The sequence below is a fragment of the Ciconia boyciana genome, chromosome 10 (assembly GCF_034638445.1).
Source record: "Ciconia boyciana chromosome 10, ASM3463844v1, whole genome shotgun sequence".
NCBI lineage: Eukaryota > Metazoa > Chordata > Aves > Ciconiiformes > Ciconiidae > Ciconia > Ciconia boyciana.
Window position 1 is genome coordinate 31,866,528 of NC_132943.1, and position 17,119 is coordinate 31,883,646.

Sequence of the window (17,119 nt, forward strand, 5' to 3'; positions counted from 1 at the left end):
AATACTTTAAACATCAGGATTATTTTGCCAGCACGTCATAGATTTACACATGCTTTCTGACACCTCTGAAGTGTTATGCCTTATGCCACATGGGGACTTCCTTTGGTGCCTTTTATTTAAAAAAAACTGCCTAAGGATGCCCACACACAGCATGGTTTAAGAATTTCAGCAGACCCATCCCAGTATAACAGTAATCATGCAGTAGCTTGCATGCTGTCTGAAGAAATTCCATGCAGCACAGTCCGCTCTTGCCCAGGAAGACAAAACAAAGTGGGAAGAATTACGAATCGGTATCTCTCCTCAGTACTCTCTTCCCAGGGACAATACTCCTGTATTCACAAAGTGACTTTTCTTCCACATTTACTTGGTGTGGCTCTTGCCTGCGTTGGTGGAAATCACCATTAAAAATACTAGGATGGAATAAGACATTGAGAATAATGGGATGGAATTTATAAAAAGCTATTTAAACAAGTGATAATAACCATACTACATTTAAATCCCTTGAACACATATAGTGTTTCCTATTTAGGATCTTTGATCTGCATTTAGGGCTAGATATTCAAATATCCACTGAAAATACAATCTTTCTGGACAATTTCTAAGGGGAAGAAAAAACAGAAGAGGAGAAAGCGTGGAAAACACAGAAGCTAAAACTCAAAATCAGAGCTGTTTCACAAACTAAGGAGCATAAGAAATTAATCTAAGTTAAGCTGCTACAGCAGACTGTAGGACTAACGTGCAAGTGTTTGATGCATGCCAGAGAACCTTGAATGAGAAAAGGCATGTGAATAAAATATGATTCAATAAAATAATTCATGCTGAAATGACAGGATTTTAATTATATGCAACTTCAGCCCTGTGAATATGAAGCAGGAAGCACCTCAGGCATTTAGGGCCCTGATGACAGAAGTTACAAATTTATTCAGTGATTTTCTTTATGAAACATTACATTGGATGCAGCATTTGGGAAAAAACAAACAAACTAACAAAAACCAACAAAAAAACACCCACCAAAACAAACCCAAACCAAAAAAACCCCAATAACCCAAACAAACCCCACAAAGACCACATATCTAGATGTGGTCTTCATCAATAATCAGGACTACCAGTTTAAGAACACCTGAAGTGACAGCATCAAGCCACTTCCCTCAGATACCTGTATCTTCCAAATCGCTATGGAGTCAGTAAAGGCATACTGCAATAGTGCTGTCAAGACTTCACAAAGAAATGCAGGCACAGAAGATGGAAATATATGAAAGTGCATACGTGGATTTCAAACCAGTCTTGTTCAGGACTAACTTGGGAACATGGAGAGCTGACACACTTGGGAGAGGGATGTATATCTGGATAAAAGCTCCAAAATAGTTCCCAAATCATTCAGGAAGAAAGCAAGAATGGTAAAACAATTACATATGTCCTGTTCGCAAAGAAAACAGGAAATATAGTCCACTAGGGAGAAATATAGAAGACTACTAAAACAGGCAGCCTGTCGTGAATGCAAACAAGAAATTAAAAAGAGATGAGAAAGCAATTCAAGAAGCAAGCAAGCAACACTATATATCTAACTGAATCCTTTTAAAATCCTCTTTGCTTTGTAGCTCATTCTACACCCAAAAGGTACAGGGAGGGTTCTTTAAGTTGGTGTCTAGTGAAAGCTCAAGAAAAATTCTAGCAGTAAGAAAAGACCATGTAAATGTAAGTTACAGGAGCATTGTTTTAGTAAAGCAGCACAGAAACTAAAGAAAACAATTAGGTCTTTTGTGCTCAAACAATTGGCTGGATTAGTGCTTGAATGTACACCAAAATTTTACATATCAAATAAACCGTATTGAGAGTTAGGATATCGATTTACATAAGAAGAATATGGCTAGAGACCTGTGCAGGAGGGGGCACGCACTGTGACATGGTACTCTGGTCAATTTTCAGAGGATCACTTGCATCCAGACAGGCCTTGACTTCAAGTGACACAGCTATGCCTGTCCCAGCAGAGACATGCAGACAAGCAGCAAGATAAGAGCTCACAAAAATCTGAGAACAGGAAACTAATGTTGGCCTTCCTCTGGCATTTTCTGAATATCTGAATCAGCAAACTTTTTTTTTTTTTTTTTAAGTAGCTTTGGGCATAGTCTTTGAAACAGATATCTTTTTTTTTCTGGGCACAGGATGAAAGAAACCATCACTTAATGCACCATAAAGAAAGCAAAAGGAACAATAAAGAAGGGAAGGGCATACTGAATATAGTAGAAAGACTAGGAACACACACGGTTAAAAACAAAGTGAAAAGAGACTATGGTGGTAATGTGTCATTGGACAAAAAAACCCTCAGTGAAACAAGGAAAGAAATCCTTACTGGTCACACACAGGGTCAGAAATAATGCTAGGGAGAAATCTCAAGTACTCTTTGCTACTAGGCTTAACAAAAGAAATGAGATCCTGCAAGCCAAGCCTGAGAAAACATAAATAGAAGTATGAAATTAGAGGAAATTATTCCAACACCAGATAAATACAGCAGGCTCATCTGCAGCGGTGTGCTCAGCTCTGGTTAGGCTATTAGAGACACTGAGATGTCTGAGAAGAGACAATCAAATGATTCTGAGACTCCAATGAGATTAATGCATCTGTGAACGAGTACCACTAGCTAACTTCTTGAATTAGCTGCTGTACAAATGCTAGATGTGCAAGAAGGTTAGGAAAGAAGAGGGTTGTATGAAAGTAAATAAGTAGAAAAGAAGGCCATTTGACTGCAGACTGAATATAATAGACAGTCTCATGAGAAGGCACTGACTGCTGCTAAAGAGAAGTAACCTGGGGTCTTGCAAATGAAGACTTCAGCAGATGTGTCTTCACATTTTAAAGTTTTCTGAAGACTTCCCTCACAGCTGAGGCAAGTAACTGTAAATCCTCCAGACCTAGTTTCTTCCTGATAACACAAAGATTATCCTACTTTTGTCACACAATCAAGACAAATTCTATTGCCTATTTAGGTTGCCAGTATGCTAGTGGAAAAGAGACTTTCTTGTACGATTCTGAGGTGGTGTCCTGACAAGAGCAAGCACAACACTGAAATTTCAGAGAAAAATTAATACTCACCTACCTTTTAGCAGAGATGAGCAGCTAGAGAACAATATCCAGTCAGAACACTGACCCTCTCACAATGTTTTGATTTTGCTCAGTTTTTCTAAACTTACTTCCATTTCAGGGCTGTTACAGCTTCTGCTCTAAAGAGTCAGAATACATACAGCTTCCTCTTTATATGAATCTTGCACTACCATCCACCTTTGATCCCCGTCCTCTCTCTACTTCTGCTATTATAATTTCACAGATTTTGCCAGAAGGAGCCATTAGATCACTTAAGCAGATCTCCAGTATAATGCAGGCATAAACTTTCACCCAGCTACCCCTGCCAAAGCCCATATACTTCAGGGAAATTAAAGCAAGAGATTAAATTGTACACTGCAGGAGACCCTGCAGCACAAGCTGTACCCAGGGACACTGTACTGGCAGAAAACTGGGCAAAATACACACAGATGTTTCCATCAGGAAACGACAGTCTCCACTGCAGAGAAAGACAGTGAACCTTACCAATCTGGCATTGAAAAAACAACTTTTTTCCAACCCAGAATCTGAAAGTAGAATATGAAATATGCAAGAATGACTGACCAGATAAAGAATCTGCTTTTACCTTAGATGCCTATACTACCTCTCAGCAATGGAACACTTTCTTCAGCCCTGACTAACTGCTGGTGTTCAGGAGGGAATACAAAACAAAATACAAACAAAAACCACCACAGAACAATGTGAATGACAACGGAAAAAGCCCTCCCTTACTCACAGTAGAAGTCATGCTACCTAAGATTTTATCGTAATTACTGTTTTAAAGCAGCTGAAGGCCAATATAAATTCAGACTCAAAATACGATCTGTCAATTTGCTTCTGAAACTTTTAAGTAGATACACTATCTAATAGTTTATAATCCAAGCCACGATGAGTCTACCACCTTTACAAATACTTGTACAAACATTTTGCTATCCTCTTAGACAGAAGGCTGGAAACTTATGGCAAAAGTGAAATCACACAGTTTAATTCTCCCACCAGTGGGTTGCACCATGCTTTCATAGGCAGAGGTGGAACTACAACCGCAAGAATGATGCCTTCTGAAAGCACTTCTCAGCACAAGTCCATACAGAATTCTGTGTATTAATAATGGAAATCCTAACCTATACCAACAAGCAGTGCACACTGCACCCAGAGGATCAGTGATTTCTCTATTGTTCAACCTTATGAAGAATACCTCTTATTTCAGAGAAAAAAAGGTGACTTAATGACACTAATGGCAAAAACATAGAGAACAGGCTAACAGCTCAGAAGGTTCTGCTATAGGGGGCCAAGCCTGAGGTAGACCTAAGGGACAGTCACCCCACTGGTAATTAAAAAGCACAAATTGCCTGACTGAGCTCAATACAGATTTTAATAATATATGTACTTTGAACATACAAGAAATAAGAGATTTCAGGCAGCTGCCAGTCCAAGGTAGATCTCTTAATGACTTAATTTCCACCCCAATCAAGCCAGCAGTGATTAGATGTTCACCTGTTTAATAGTCAATGCCCTGCATGACATGAGTTACAGACCACACAAATTCATTTGCATTAGTTTGCTCTTCACTTCATATTGCAGTCTCTCAGCCTTGTTCCTTCTGAAAGCATATATAAAAATCCCCCAAACCATTGTTTGTATTTATCAATTCTCAGTTTATAAAACTATACACACATTACAAAAAATAACACCACAAGTAATGACCTTGTTTGGCTGCACTACAGATAAGAAGCTCGAAGGTCCTCAAATAGCATACCACCAGCAAGCACAAAAACTGACGTTCTGACAGATCCATGGGCTTTAACAAGGCTACCCGCATACTCAAATTGCGCCACTGAAGCTTTAGTCTCCAGACTTGGCAGCTAGTACTGAAGTTATGGATGCCGCACTTGCCAAGTGGTTCCAGAAACTTCAGAAGAGAGGGATTATCATGGCATTTCCCTCCCTCCCCTTTTCATTCCTGATTTCTAGGGATGTGCCAGCTGCTAATTAGCTTAAGGCAGAGACAGCCTGTAGCTGGTGCTGATTTACCACAGTTTTACCTGGGCAGCCTCTCCCACGCCTCCCCAATCAGACTGTGAAATCTCTGCAAACTTAAGGTTGGACTTCAGTTCTAATATTGGAAACTCAGATCCTTCCCTCATACACAAATCAGAGCGGAAGTATAGCTTGTTATGTAAAAGGTTACTGTCAACCGCAAAATATAATTTAGAGGAACATTCAAGTCACCACTTGTTTCCCGATACGTGCCAAATCTCCCATGTCCTTGAGGCAAAGGGCTGCATCCTTGGTGAAATGCCATCTCCTCTGCCAGGCGCAACAGGAGCAAATCAGGGATAGAAGGTTTTCAGTGTCAAAAAGGCAGATTCGTCCATGTGGACAGTCTTGTCCTAACAGCTTGACACTACTGTGATCTGACCTTGCTTACACATGCACTTTGCTTTGCTTGCCCTGTTCTTTTCCCTCATAGATCCTGAGCACTACGGTACCAAGCTCACTATCAAGAGTCTTGTTCTGTGACCGCAGAGGAAGGAGAAAATGGTACACAAGAGAAACTACAGTATTATCTAATTTTAGCTCACCTCTATTTCTGACAGAGTAACTTCAAAGGCAGCAAAAAAGTTGCACTCGGTCTGCTCCTATTAAAACCCATGACAGTTTTCCCATCAACCTCAATAGGAGGACTTTATATTAGGAAAAACATACACCACTGAATTCAGACAAAATACACTTAAGAGACACAGTTGTGACAAAGGGGGTGTTTTCAACAGTGCTGTAGATGTATATAGTGACTTACTCAACCTCCATCCTATTTGGCAGGACTGTAAAAACCCAAAAGAACAGCACATCAACAATGGGGAAAAAAGGTAAAAGACAAGGAGGTAAACCCCTATGACTTATTGTGGTCAGTACTCACTGTGCAACTCCATTTGGCCCAGCTGCCTTTCCCTTAGAAGAACGACAGCCCAGCTACGTAGGCAATGCTTGCTTTTCTAACAGCCAAGTACCTCTTCCTGTGCCTGTGCGTGGTCCAGTGCTCAGAGACCAACTGTCACATCCACGTGTGAGGGAAGGATGAAGCTGGAAACACTTCCTGTTACACACACTTGTACCCCATCTCATATAAGCTGGGAGCCATCATGTGACTACAGCCTGTGAGGAATCTCAAAGGCCGCCACCTGCAGTCAATGAGGCACATGGGGCAGAAAACAAGTTTAATCACACCACACAACTAAAAAGAGAAGCACAGGACTTGTGAAGTTTTGAAGGAGTATCATCACTATTGTGACAAACAATAAGACTTTTACTACTAAACAGCTTTCCAGCCATAAGACCTTAAAATAATTAACTAAATATAACCTAAAGTGAAGCTAAGGTCAAGCTTGAACATGCCTTAAAAACTGGAGAAAGTTGAATATGGCCCCAGAACTAATCAAGACAATGCTGGGACAGGAGGGAAAGGAACCACCATCAACATGATAAATATATTTTTTAATGCAAATACAAAACTAAGGCTTGCTACTGTCACACACTAAGGTGCCTGTGTGAATTCACACGTACAACTCATCTTTCCCATATTAAGAACGCTGTTAAATTGCCACTTTAAAATGGGTAGGCACTGCAAAGAGAACACAAGACACTATCGTTGACTCGATGAAAGCCAGTAAGAATATCAAGACTTTTTAATAAGACAAGTCTAAATGATTTAAATAGCACTTCAAGGAGAATCAATGCCTCTACCATTTTATTCTTTATCCCTCTTACACTCATTAATGCCAGTCACTTCCCAGCCACAATAGCTTTGTGACCAAGGCCATCTACTGGTGAGTGGGGTGTGCAAATTAATGGGGTTTTTGTTGGCCAGATTTAATTAGTGCTTGTCAAGATTTAGACACATGCATTGAAATTGTGCCAAGCAGCTGTTTACAGTTGAGTAGTGTCAGTAATTAGTAAACATGACCACAGTTTTGGATGAACAAATAAATAAATAAAGGCTTCCCAAACTCCACATGAACCTAAAGAAACATGACTTCGCCCAAGGGAGAAGAATGTGGCACTCTCAATCTCCATCCCCAGTTCAAGCGTAGTCCAGACATCTTGTGACCTCACTGTTCTGTATAACATGAATCAGAAATGTCAGTGTTGCTAATAGAGATATGAGTTTTACCCTAAAAATCACTACTAGACCTGGTAACATTGTTTTCAAGAATTACTGGGGTCTGAATGAAGAAAAATGCAGGCTAAAACTGCAAGTATTTTAGACTGGTATGTATGGGGATTTACAGGCTATACACCATAATTACAATTGTACTTGCCCTCCTGACTTAAAGCAACAGAAATGGAAGTCAGGCAATGAGATGGAAGGGGAATAAAGCACACCCTAATCCTCACACACTGTGATTTCTAAGGTGATGTCTGAGACAAATCAGCAAGAGAATTTGACAGCGCTAGCATGCTGTGACACAGAGATCCCCACATTGTTGTAGTGTTCCCTGTTCAGCATCGTTACTCCTAAATCATGAAGATGTTTCTAATAAAACACTTCCTTTAGCTCTTTTTAAAAATTCGGTAACACTTAAGTTAGTTATTATGATTTTTAGAGTAAGGTGTTCGAATGGCAGCACTGGAAATCCCCAAATTCCAAGACAATATTCTCTTCCATCTTTGCCTTTAAGTCTTAGATCAAGATGAAGCAAACTTAACCCTTTACTAGTCCTTTTTGCCATGAGAATTTGGGACAACCTTTATAGTATATAGAAATGTATTCACTAGGAGCTAGGCTGAAGACACTAAATACATTTCTTACCTTAGATAATAGGAGGTTTGGGTAGATATATTTGGCTGGTAACGTAGAAACCAGAAGTTCCTGTTTTGCCTGAACAAGCAACATGGAAGAAAAGTATTTCCACAAGAGAAAAATGTGGATGCCGTAAGATGACAAATGCCCCTCACTGACATTCACTTCAGTCTGATTAATTCCTACGGTGATCAGATTTATGACAGAGAATTTATGGACGGCAGGTAAAAAGGAGGCAAAGCTTCCTGTAAACTTCAGTGTCCTCTTCTTAAAGATGTACATTTGTCCATTCCTTCCAAGTTGGGTTTGGGGTTGTTTTGTGGGGGTTTTTTTTGGGGGTGCTGGGTTTTTTTCTGAAGCCAATATTAGACTGTAAATCCAGTTTAATTACACCAGTTTTATCCACTGCGGAAACAAACCACTTTCCAGTACAGTAAGCTTAGTAATTTATGTGCCTTTACAATTTATTTTTAGTGCAATAAGGCCATGGGTAGTTCTGCATCTGATGGAGATTTGTAGTCTCCAGGAATAATTTTTAAAATTAAGATTAGAGGGGAAAAAACCCAAACATCCAACAGCTGCACCCCCCCAACCCACAAGACAAACACAACTGTGAAAGAATAAAATAGCACATGTAAATTTCCAATGACATCTTTTTTTTCCCAGCAAAACTGTGTTATTGTCAATTTGGAGCACATTCATATCAAGTCACAATTTTATAGTGAACAAAAAAATTTTTTCATTATTAGTCATACAGAAGGGTCTACTCTGTCTTTGCTTCCAAAAATGCAAAAATGGAGCACTCACTAGTAAAAGGGCAATCCCTCATCAGTCACCACAAGAGACTCCCGTTTTGACATATCCAATCAAACAAAAAAGATAAAGAAACCCAAATTAAAAATTAAGATATACCAGCATTTCTAGATAGACCTCTGTCACTTTAATGTGAGAGCAGACACTCCTGATTATAAAGATGCTTCACTAGCTTTTGTCTTTTGCTCCGTAATAATGACTTCTCTTCTAAGTGCACCTGCACACTTAACTAGTGTTCTGCTTGTTTCTCCTGTTACTATGGTAAGTATGGCTGATTGCAGCTTCTTGCAGCACATCATTCAGTGGCCAAACTGGACATGCTACCATTTAGCATCACTCCAGCAAATGGCCCACAGAATAATAAACATTTTTCGCTTTGCCTCAAACTTTTCCAGACTGACTGCATACAAAATGGCTATATATAATTTTAAATACAGATTTTTATTTCTTCCCTGAAGACAAGGCGCTCTGTCATCACTGAACTTTGTCCAGAGCACAAATCACAAATTCTCCACTATAAGGCCAGGCTGCTGCTGCTAAGGCAGAGCAAAATACCATAACTATTTTGCCAAGATTTGACATAAAAACTTGTTGACAGGCTTTAGGCATTCTTCTCATTAAACCACTGCATCAGAAGAGCTGAACTATGGAAAATTTAATTTATACTTTTCAATCACAACTATTGTGAATCACAGGAATTATACTTACTTTACACTTTCAAAACACTGCATGAATCTCTACAACATGCTTGGATAGAAAGTTAGCTTTATCTTTAAAGTTGAGATAGGGGATAAAAAAAACTGTTCTGATGATCTCCTGTTGATCTGCATACAAAAATCTCAAGCTACTTACACCAGGGATCTCATGTTCCAGAAACTGGGATAATCTGACAGTTGGGAAATTGCCAAGTTCCTACATCTAATTTTAATCATTTGCTCATTTCTTCAACAAGCATTTCAAACAGAGGACTTCATTTAGTTTCACTGTCAGGTCCTCTTTCAAATTCATGTTTTTGACTGATTTTTCTTTCATACACCTCTAAACTTGGAATTACCTGTATGTTATTGAAAGGAATGTTGCTTTTATTTTTATATGTCTATGTGTGTGTGTATATATATATATACACACAGATACATCTTTGATCCATTTTCCCAGTGCAATGCTAAAAGTTTTTTCTTACTCCAATCCTGTACCAAATACTGATAATGGCTCTAACTTCCTTAATCTCAAATATATTCAAAAGCAAGATTACCTCAAAATGAACTGCTGAGGCTAGACAATTTAAGAAGTCCATCTACCTCTATTTCATCTTGCATATTATTCAGTTTTATACTGTACAGTCCCTAGGGAAAAAAGAAAGATATGAAAATAACTCAGAAGGGCTACCAGTCATGAAAGTGTTGTTTATCTTCAAGTAGTACCATTTCTTCTCAGAATGTAAGATGACATACCCGTAATACCAGCTTGTGGGAAACTGCGCTGTGTAAATGCCTTGGATGAGCATTAGTACTAATTAAACTTGTACTAGCCTGTTCCAGGGAAAAGGCTTTATTGTAATACTGCAGCATAGTGCGAGTTTCAGAAACAATTTTGGAAAATCAAACATACAAAATTCATCCCTCTTTTGAAGAAGGCAGGAAGGGGGGAAAAGAAAAAAAAGAGACAAAAAAAGCCTGATATTTGTTACATGAGAACATTTACAATGGTACATAAAAAGACTGTAGAAGGCATTTATTCTAATAGCCTTGGATGCTCAATCCGTGTAATTGTCCAGTCTGGTTTTGCTCCTTCTGTAAATTCCCTCTGGAACCTGGAAAAGGGAAGACAGTAAGTGAAGAGTTGTTAAAATTTACGTGATCCTTAAAGAGCTACTAACACCAGCAAGAAACCATGAAGAAATATTTTACTTCAAAGTTATTCCTGTAAAAGCACCTTAGACTCTGATGCTTATGCCCCAAAATGGAAGATCAAAATTAATTCTACAGTAAGAAACAAAGTCCACTGACTTCAGAGCGTTTTGGTTCAAACCCCTCAGACAGGATCAAGTAGCAACAGTAAAGATCCTGATATCAAGAAAGCATTCAGTTTTCATAGCAGTAACTATGAATATAGCTTCTTGGCAGATCTTCATCTCTAAATAAAGGGTTTCATTTAATGGGATGGTAACTGCAGTGTAAAGGGAAACCACATGCTACACATTGTACCTGAAAGTTTTCATTTTTACTGAACTTACTTTAAAAAGTAATATATTTTCAGAAATACATCAAAGATGAAGCTAACAGTAGTACTGAATCTCCCTGAAAGACAATTCTGCAGTTGTTGATAGGAAAATGAAAATGTCCATCCCTATTTTCAAAGAATCTTCCTCTTCCTTTTGTAGTCATTAATGCCTTCCTCCCTGAGCATGTCAGTTCTGACTGCTTGTCATCTAAAGACAAGGCTGAGCTTCAAGCTGAATATTCATGCTCCCAAGTAGCATGCATATTGTGGACAAGAGCAGTATAGTCTCATTGCTTTGCAATTACATGCAAATCCATTCCTGGAAACTGTCTTCTCCAGACACCCAAATACTTCAGGCCTGTAGTATCTTTGCCAATTTGAGTTTAGGTTAGCACTGTAAATAGCAGAAGGAATGCATACTTGCAAAGATCTCTCTGCTGGGGATTAGGAAGGGATATTTAGGGCTTTAAGGGGAGGCTCTTGAGGTTAATGGAGCCTCAGAAGCCTCCAACTCTAAAAAAGATGCTGAATTCAGCTAAGGGATGGATCCACAAAAATCCATGCAGGCAAAAAAGCACTGGTGTCCTCAGAGTGTTTCCTTTGTTTCAGAGCTCCTGATCACCTAGACCCCTTAGTCTCTCCATTTCAAACACGGGTGTAGAAATTATTGCATTGATTATATTGCATTTCTCTCACAAAAATTCTCACTTTTTCCAACTTCTGAGAATATTATTTTCAGTACATTTTGCAAACTGTGCAGATCTTTCTGCACTGCTCCAAGATCAGTACACTAATACAGACATTACAAGCATTTCTATGAAAATCCATCTATCTAACATGTGCTTTGAGGGCTTGGATCAGAGTGGCATGAATTCTCTGAACGCCAAGTGATGCCTGCTTTGTTCTGCCTTTCCACAGAAAGCATTTGGCTAAAAAATTTCCTCTTTCATGAGCTACTTTTTCAGATAATTGCTGTTCTGACTTTTGTGCGGGAAGTAACAAGTCAGCAGCACCACACTTGACTGCTTGGCTTGACTGCACTGCTGTTAGGTGTGCTACAATGGGAAACAAGGACTGATACTGGCCTATTTCCTGAAAGCTGCAGCAGTATAGGAAAGGATCAGAAACCTCATTCAATGCTTCAACTATTGCTCTTCCTGACAGAGAAAGAATTCCCATTAATCTCAACTCAGAAGCGACGTAATAACATAATGACTTTAAGAGGGTATTTAAAAAATTTGGCCATAGAATAAAAACTGGAAAGCTGGATGAGAACTGAGATTAGAATCAAGGTAAATTAAAACATACCAAGTTCTGCACTGGTGAATGTGTGAATGCTTTCAGTTCCCAAACTGCTTTCCACAGAGCCAGCCCATGTACATGAAGAAAAAAAAAAAGGACAAGTAAACTTACTCATAGTTTGCTGTTAAAAGATGTCTTTTTTCTTTTGTGCTTTCATCTCCAAACACGATCTGGAAAACTTTGGTTTCACCTGGTACTTCATCAGGTAGGTTAGCACCATTCAGATACCAGAAACGCATCAGAATACTAACAAACTTCCTTCCTGTTGGAAATAAATCAAAGCGTAAGGTAGATCTCATTTTTCTCATTGGCCAAAGACTCCTATTTGCTATCTAGCATATATTCTAGTGAGATGCTGGAAGGGCAGCTGACTTTAGCCATAAAGGATGCATGATAGAATAATGAACAATAAATCTATTTAAAGCCATATTCATGCTGTTTAGCAACAGTAAAAATACACTCTGTAGAAAGGTATGTATTGTATCAGGGGTGTTGCATGACATCATACATAATCAAACTGTATGAAGAAAAGCTGGTTACCACAAGGTCCAAAACCGACTACTGATACTATGAAAGTATGTAGAGTAGTTGAAACTCAGGAGCAAACTACGAGAAAAAAACTCCCTATCCCCCAAAACAGGAAAAAAGCTCACTGGGTCTGACAATTTGAAATGCTGATTGGAAGACCCATGGTTAGACTATAAACCATCACAACTGTGTCTGATAGTGAACTGAGCACATAATTCTGGTATTTAACCAAAAGAAAAACTTGTCTGAGCTCATCACTAGCTTAAAAAAAATAATCAAGAAGTCCTAGAACAAAGTATATTCCATGAAAGTAGAATACAAGTGAAGACAGCAAAATTTACTTCATTATCCAGCCTTCACTATTCTTCTTGGAAGATATATTTTCATTGCTGAAGCAACAGCTTGCTGCATATAGTAGAATAATTGGTTTTGAATGGTTTGAGATTGCTAAGAAGATGCTAAGGATCTGTAAGGAGAATGCCTGCTTAGTAGCAAAACCAGGAAATAAGACTGCCCATTGCTGAAATGTTTTAGAATTCTAAACATACCATCATCATCATAGTAAATGCGAACATCTCCTTCTGTCGTGTACATGATTGCATCAATGTCAGCTGCTAAAGCATCCCTGTGGTTGTCAGGGAGCAAAGAAATCTTTTCCTTCAGCACCTGAAGTACCTAAATTCAGAAAAACTGTCAGTTTTTCATTAGGAAATTGAAGTAACAATCTTTTCTACTGCAGTTAATAAAATGAGCTATATTGCTACAACATTTGTATAAGATATAAAACAGCAGAAGTCAAAAAGCACTGGGAAGTTTGGGTGCTCCCAAAACCTAATTCAGCAATGTTAAAGGAGATCCATTTAATGCTCAAACCAATGAAAACAAAAGTATTTTTTAAAATGTTTTTAAAATGTTTAGAAAAGGTACTGTCAAAACAGAAGTTGCAAAGCAAGGCATGTAAGCCCAGAAAATACCAGTTAAGCTTGCTTCCACAATCATACTTACAGTCTGCCTTCTCACTGCTGATTTCTTGCTATGTGTATATTCCTTGGCTTTTGATTAAATTATTTCTTAGTTATCTTTCACAAATTTCTTTGAAAATCAGTTCTATTACCACTAAGTTTATCTTTGTCATTTTGTGATCCACATTCCCATTAGAAAAAGTTTAAACACCTGCAAATCAGAAAAGACTGAAAAATCATTGCTGTGGGACTTCAGTTCCGTACTGCATTCATATCCATAGTATTTGAGTGTCCTAAGACCTACAGTTAAGTAGAAAAAGGGTATGGTGCACGAACTGAGCAGAGGCATCACCTCAAACACCACATGAGAAAGACACATCGCAAGGAAGGATGAAGCTCTGCAGCACTTATTTTTAACTCATACTCAGTTTTTAGCCTAACTTGAATTGCCATTTTTGAGTAACAAACAAATCCAGAGGTCACATGGAAGCAAGAGGCAATCTTCACTAGAAGACATTGGTTTCTAGTACATTTTGCCGGTATAAAATTCACTGGCCAAAGCAACAGCGAAGTAGTGTGGTATCACAGCCTCATCCACTACCTGCTCTGGTTACATGAGGTCTCTGGATCAATGTTAACCCGATCACCTGAAGAATTTAAGATGAGCAGAGAAAGAGGAGATGCTCTTTCAAAACAACTGTAAGAAACAAACTCACATTTTATTGCTATCTCTGCTCAGAGAGAGGAGACAAGATTGTCCCGTGGGGATGCACTAGAACAGCATCAATACTTTTGCTGCAAAGGCATGGGTGGCAATAGGGCAGGCCAAGCTGACAGCCAGTAAGATGGCAGACATAGACCTGAAGTATCTCCTCCACTTGACTCTGATGCATCTGCTACCTCCGTCCCCTGGGAAGGCCAAGACAACTTCAGCAATTAAAAACTCATAAAAACACAGAACATGCAGCACTGATGTTTAACTAGCCAGGTCAGCCATATCCCTGAGACCATGACACAAGACTGAGGCCTTCTAGCCGAAACCAGTAATTGGCTGTATGATCTGCTTGGGGGTGGGAATGTATTAGTGCAGCAGGGATGAGCACAAACCAGTTCCTTTCTTCATCAGAATTCTGGTGCACAGACCGAAAGCATCAGCTATCTGCCTACACCAACAGAGGTATACAATTCCGCCTGCCATCCAGAACCCACCACCTTTCAATCCTTTCCGGTACACCAGCAATCCTTCTGGCAATTGGTCCTCATGCTAAAGGGCAAGAATATATATATTTTTTTAAATACAGTAACTTTTAATTAAGTTTCATGCCTTGAAATTAAACGTAAAAAAGCTGCAGGACAAAAAATTGCTCTGTTCTGCATTATGCTGTTTTTCCCAAATTAAACCAAACTGCCAGTATTTGTAGATAATGACAGGCTGAACGCATGTGGTTTCATAATGGAAAATCAATTGCCAGAATAAGAGATGGAAAGCATTTACCTCTGCTGATACAAGTTCATCCAGCAGGTCAAGTTTACGCTGAGACAGCAGCTTTGAAACAACAGAAAAGGCCTACCAAAAAAAAAAAAAAGAGAGAGAGAGAGAGAAATACATGAACAAATAACACTAGATTGGCTTATTTTTCAGACAAATCCATCATTATGCAACAAGCTACCCAAATATTCCATGATTTAAGATTTCAATGTTTGCAGAGTATATCACCATTGAAATGGAAGCCCTCCAGCATTAAAAAAGTGATTCCATGAACTGATAAAAACATAAGGTTTATTTTCAGTCTCTTATTTAAAGCATCAAACCTTTTGACAACAGGCAAGTGAACACACAGCTTACTAAAAAAAAAAGAAAGGCATTATAGTAATCTATGTAAGTTAGTTTTATTCTCTTTTTTATAATTCAAACAGTCCATGTCTTTCCCTGTAAATATTTTGTTCCCCTTCCTCTCTTCCCAGCTCATCTCCTGGTTTCCGTCAAAACAGAAGCTCCAGTTTATAAAATTTATTTAGAAATCTGGTTTAATCTCTAAACTTCAGGAAACTCAACTCCCTTTTTCCCCTCAATTTTGCAGGTATAGTTACACAGAATAAAGCCTCTACATATTCAAATAGTGTACCTGTGAAATGCTGACAGACTGTTTAGGACTCTATGGCAATTCAAAGCAAACAAAAAAAGCAGGGCAAGGTAAAACAGGTGGTTCTGCATGCACGGCAACTAATTTGGTGTAGGGGTTTTTTTGTCTCTTGAATTGATCTTAAGCATTTTAACATTCTGTCCCCTACCACCCAGTGTGTTGTTTTGGGTTGGGTTTTTCTGTTTAAATTAAATATAATAACTGAAGTTTCACAGCAGGTAACTGTAATTTTTACATGATTAGCTTTGACACTACGTCTTCCACACATTTTGCTGACAAAGCTTATTGGGCTTATAAATTTGGAGAAACAAATTCATGCACCAGCTCTATGCCAGCCTAAGCTTTGTCATTTTAGGAAAACCAGCTAAGAGGAGATACATTTCCCCTTAAAGTCTCTAAAACATCTGGAAGCACCTTCCTTCACACTGCTTTGGGGATGGCTAAACCAGCTCATTTTAATTCTGGAATATGGGAAAAGAAAACAAGAGAAGTCTGAGGAAGAGCGCACCTCCGGTTATTCTCACTTCCTCCAGAAGTGAGGTACTTGGAGCCAAAAGCGGGGAACTCCATCTATTTCACACAGGAGTTTGAGAACCGAGCGAACGCAGGCGCTACGACGTGAAATTAAACCCGCCAGGGCAGCCCCCTCGGAAGCCTCAGCGGGGCCGCTCAGCGGGGCCGCTCCGAGGGGCCGCCGCGGGCCGGGGCGCAGCCAGCCCGGCTCGGGCACCCTCCCCTCAGGCAGGCGGCCAGGCCCTTCTCCTCTCCCTGAGGCACCGCACCAGGCCGGGGGACCGAGCCCCGCCGCCCGCTCGGCGCTCACCTGCTTGGCCCCCCGCGTGAACTCCTCGATGCTGAACTCCTGGTCGAAGTAGAGGCGGATGAGGAGGTAATAGAAGCGGGTGCGCAGCCAGGCGAAGGGGCTGGTGATCCTCACCACCACCACCCGCCGCTGCGGACCCTCGGCCTCGGGCCCCTGCCCGGCGGTGCTGGCGAACCGCGCGGCGGGCCGGAGCGGCCGGAGCCGGGCCAGCGGCAGGGCCGAGGCGGCGGCGGGCGGCGGCGGGACCCGGGCTGCCCCCGGCGCCGCGAGCGCGCGCGCCAGCCAGCAGCCGCGGCCCGGAGCCGCGCGCAGCGCCATGATGCCCGCTGCCCCGCCCCGTCCGTCGCGGCGCCCGCTCCGCGGGAAACAGAGCCGCCGCCGCCGGTTCCCCCGCGGCGGGGCGTCCTTCGGAGGCCGTGGAGGTCCGGGTGAC

The 17,119-nt window shown here is 40.3% G+C and overlaps 1 protein-coding gene across 2 annotated transcripts; it reads right to left on the minus strand.

Moving 5' to 3' along the window:
- Positions 1-10,096: 10,096 nt before the first annotated feature.
- Positions 10,097-17,094, minus strand: MAIP1 (matrix AAA peptidase interacting protein 1). 2 transcript variants are annotated; one of them, XM_072875088.1, is made up of 5 exons: positions 16,687-17,094; positions 15,215-15,286; positions 13,306-13,432; positions 12,236-12,279; positions 10,097-10,517 (listed from the first exon to the last, which is right to left on the minus strand). In XM_072875088.1, the coding sequence occupies exons 1-5, from the start codon at positions 17,002-17,004 to the stop codon at positions 10,461-10,463; spliced, it is 618 nt and encodes a 205-aa protein (XP_072731189.1). In that variant the 5' UTR covers positions 17,005-17,094; the 3' UTR covers positions 10,097-10,460. The 2 variants fall into 2 exon arrangements, with proteins under 2 accessions (XP_072731189.1, XP_072731188.1); XM_072875087.1 differs by lacking the exon at positions 12,236-12,279 and adding an exon at positions 12,341-12,491 and having other exon boundaries at positions 16,687-17,044.
- Positions 17,095-17,119: the final 25 nt, after the last annotated feature.

What these genes read in the sequence shown, in the direction of transcription:
- MAIP1 (XM_072875087.1), bottom strand. Translation starts at nt 17,004, where the DNA reads ATGGCGCTGCGCGCGGCTCCGGGCCGCGGCTGCTGGCTGGCGCGCGCG. An exon ending in ATGAACTTGTATCAGCAGAG is followed by an intron (nt 13,433 to 15,214) that starts GTAAATGCTTTC and finishes TTCTGAATTTAG; the next exon opens with GTACTTCAGGTGCTGAAGGA. An exon ending in CTTTTAACAGCAAACTATGA is followed by an intron (nt 10,518 to 12,340) that starts GTAAGTTTACTT and finishes TCCCTTTTCCAG; the next exon opens with GTTCCAGAGGGAATTTACAG.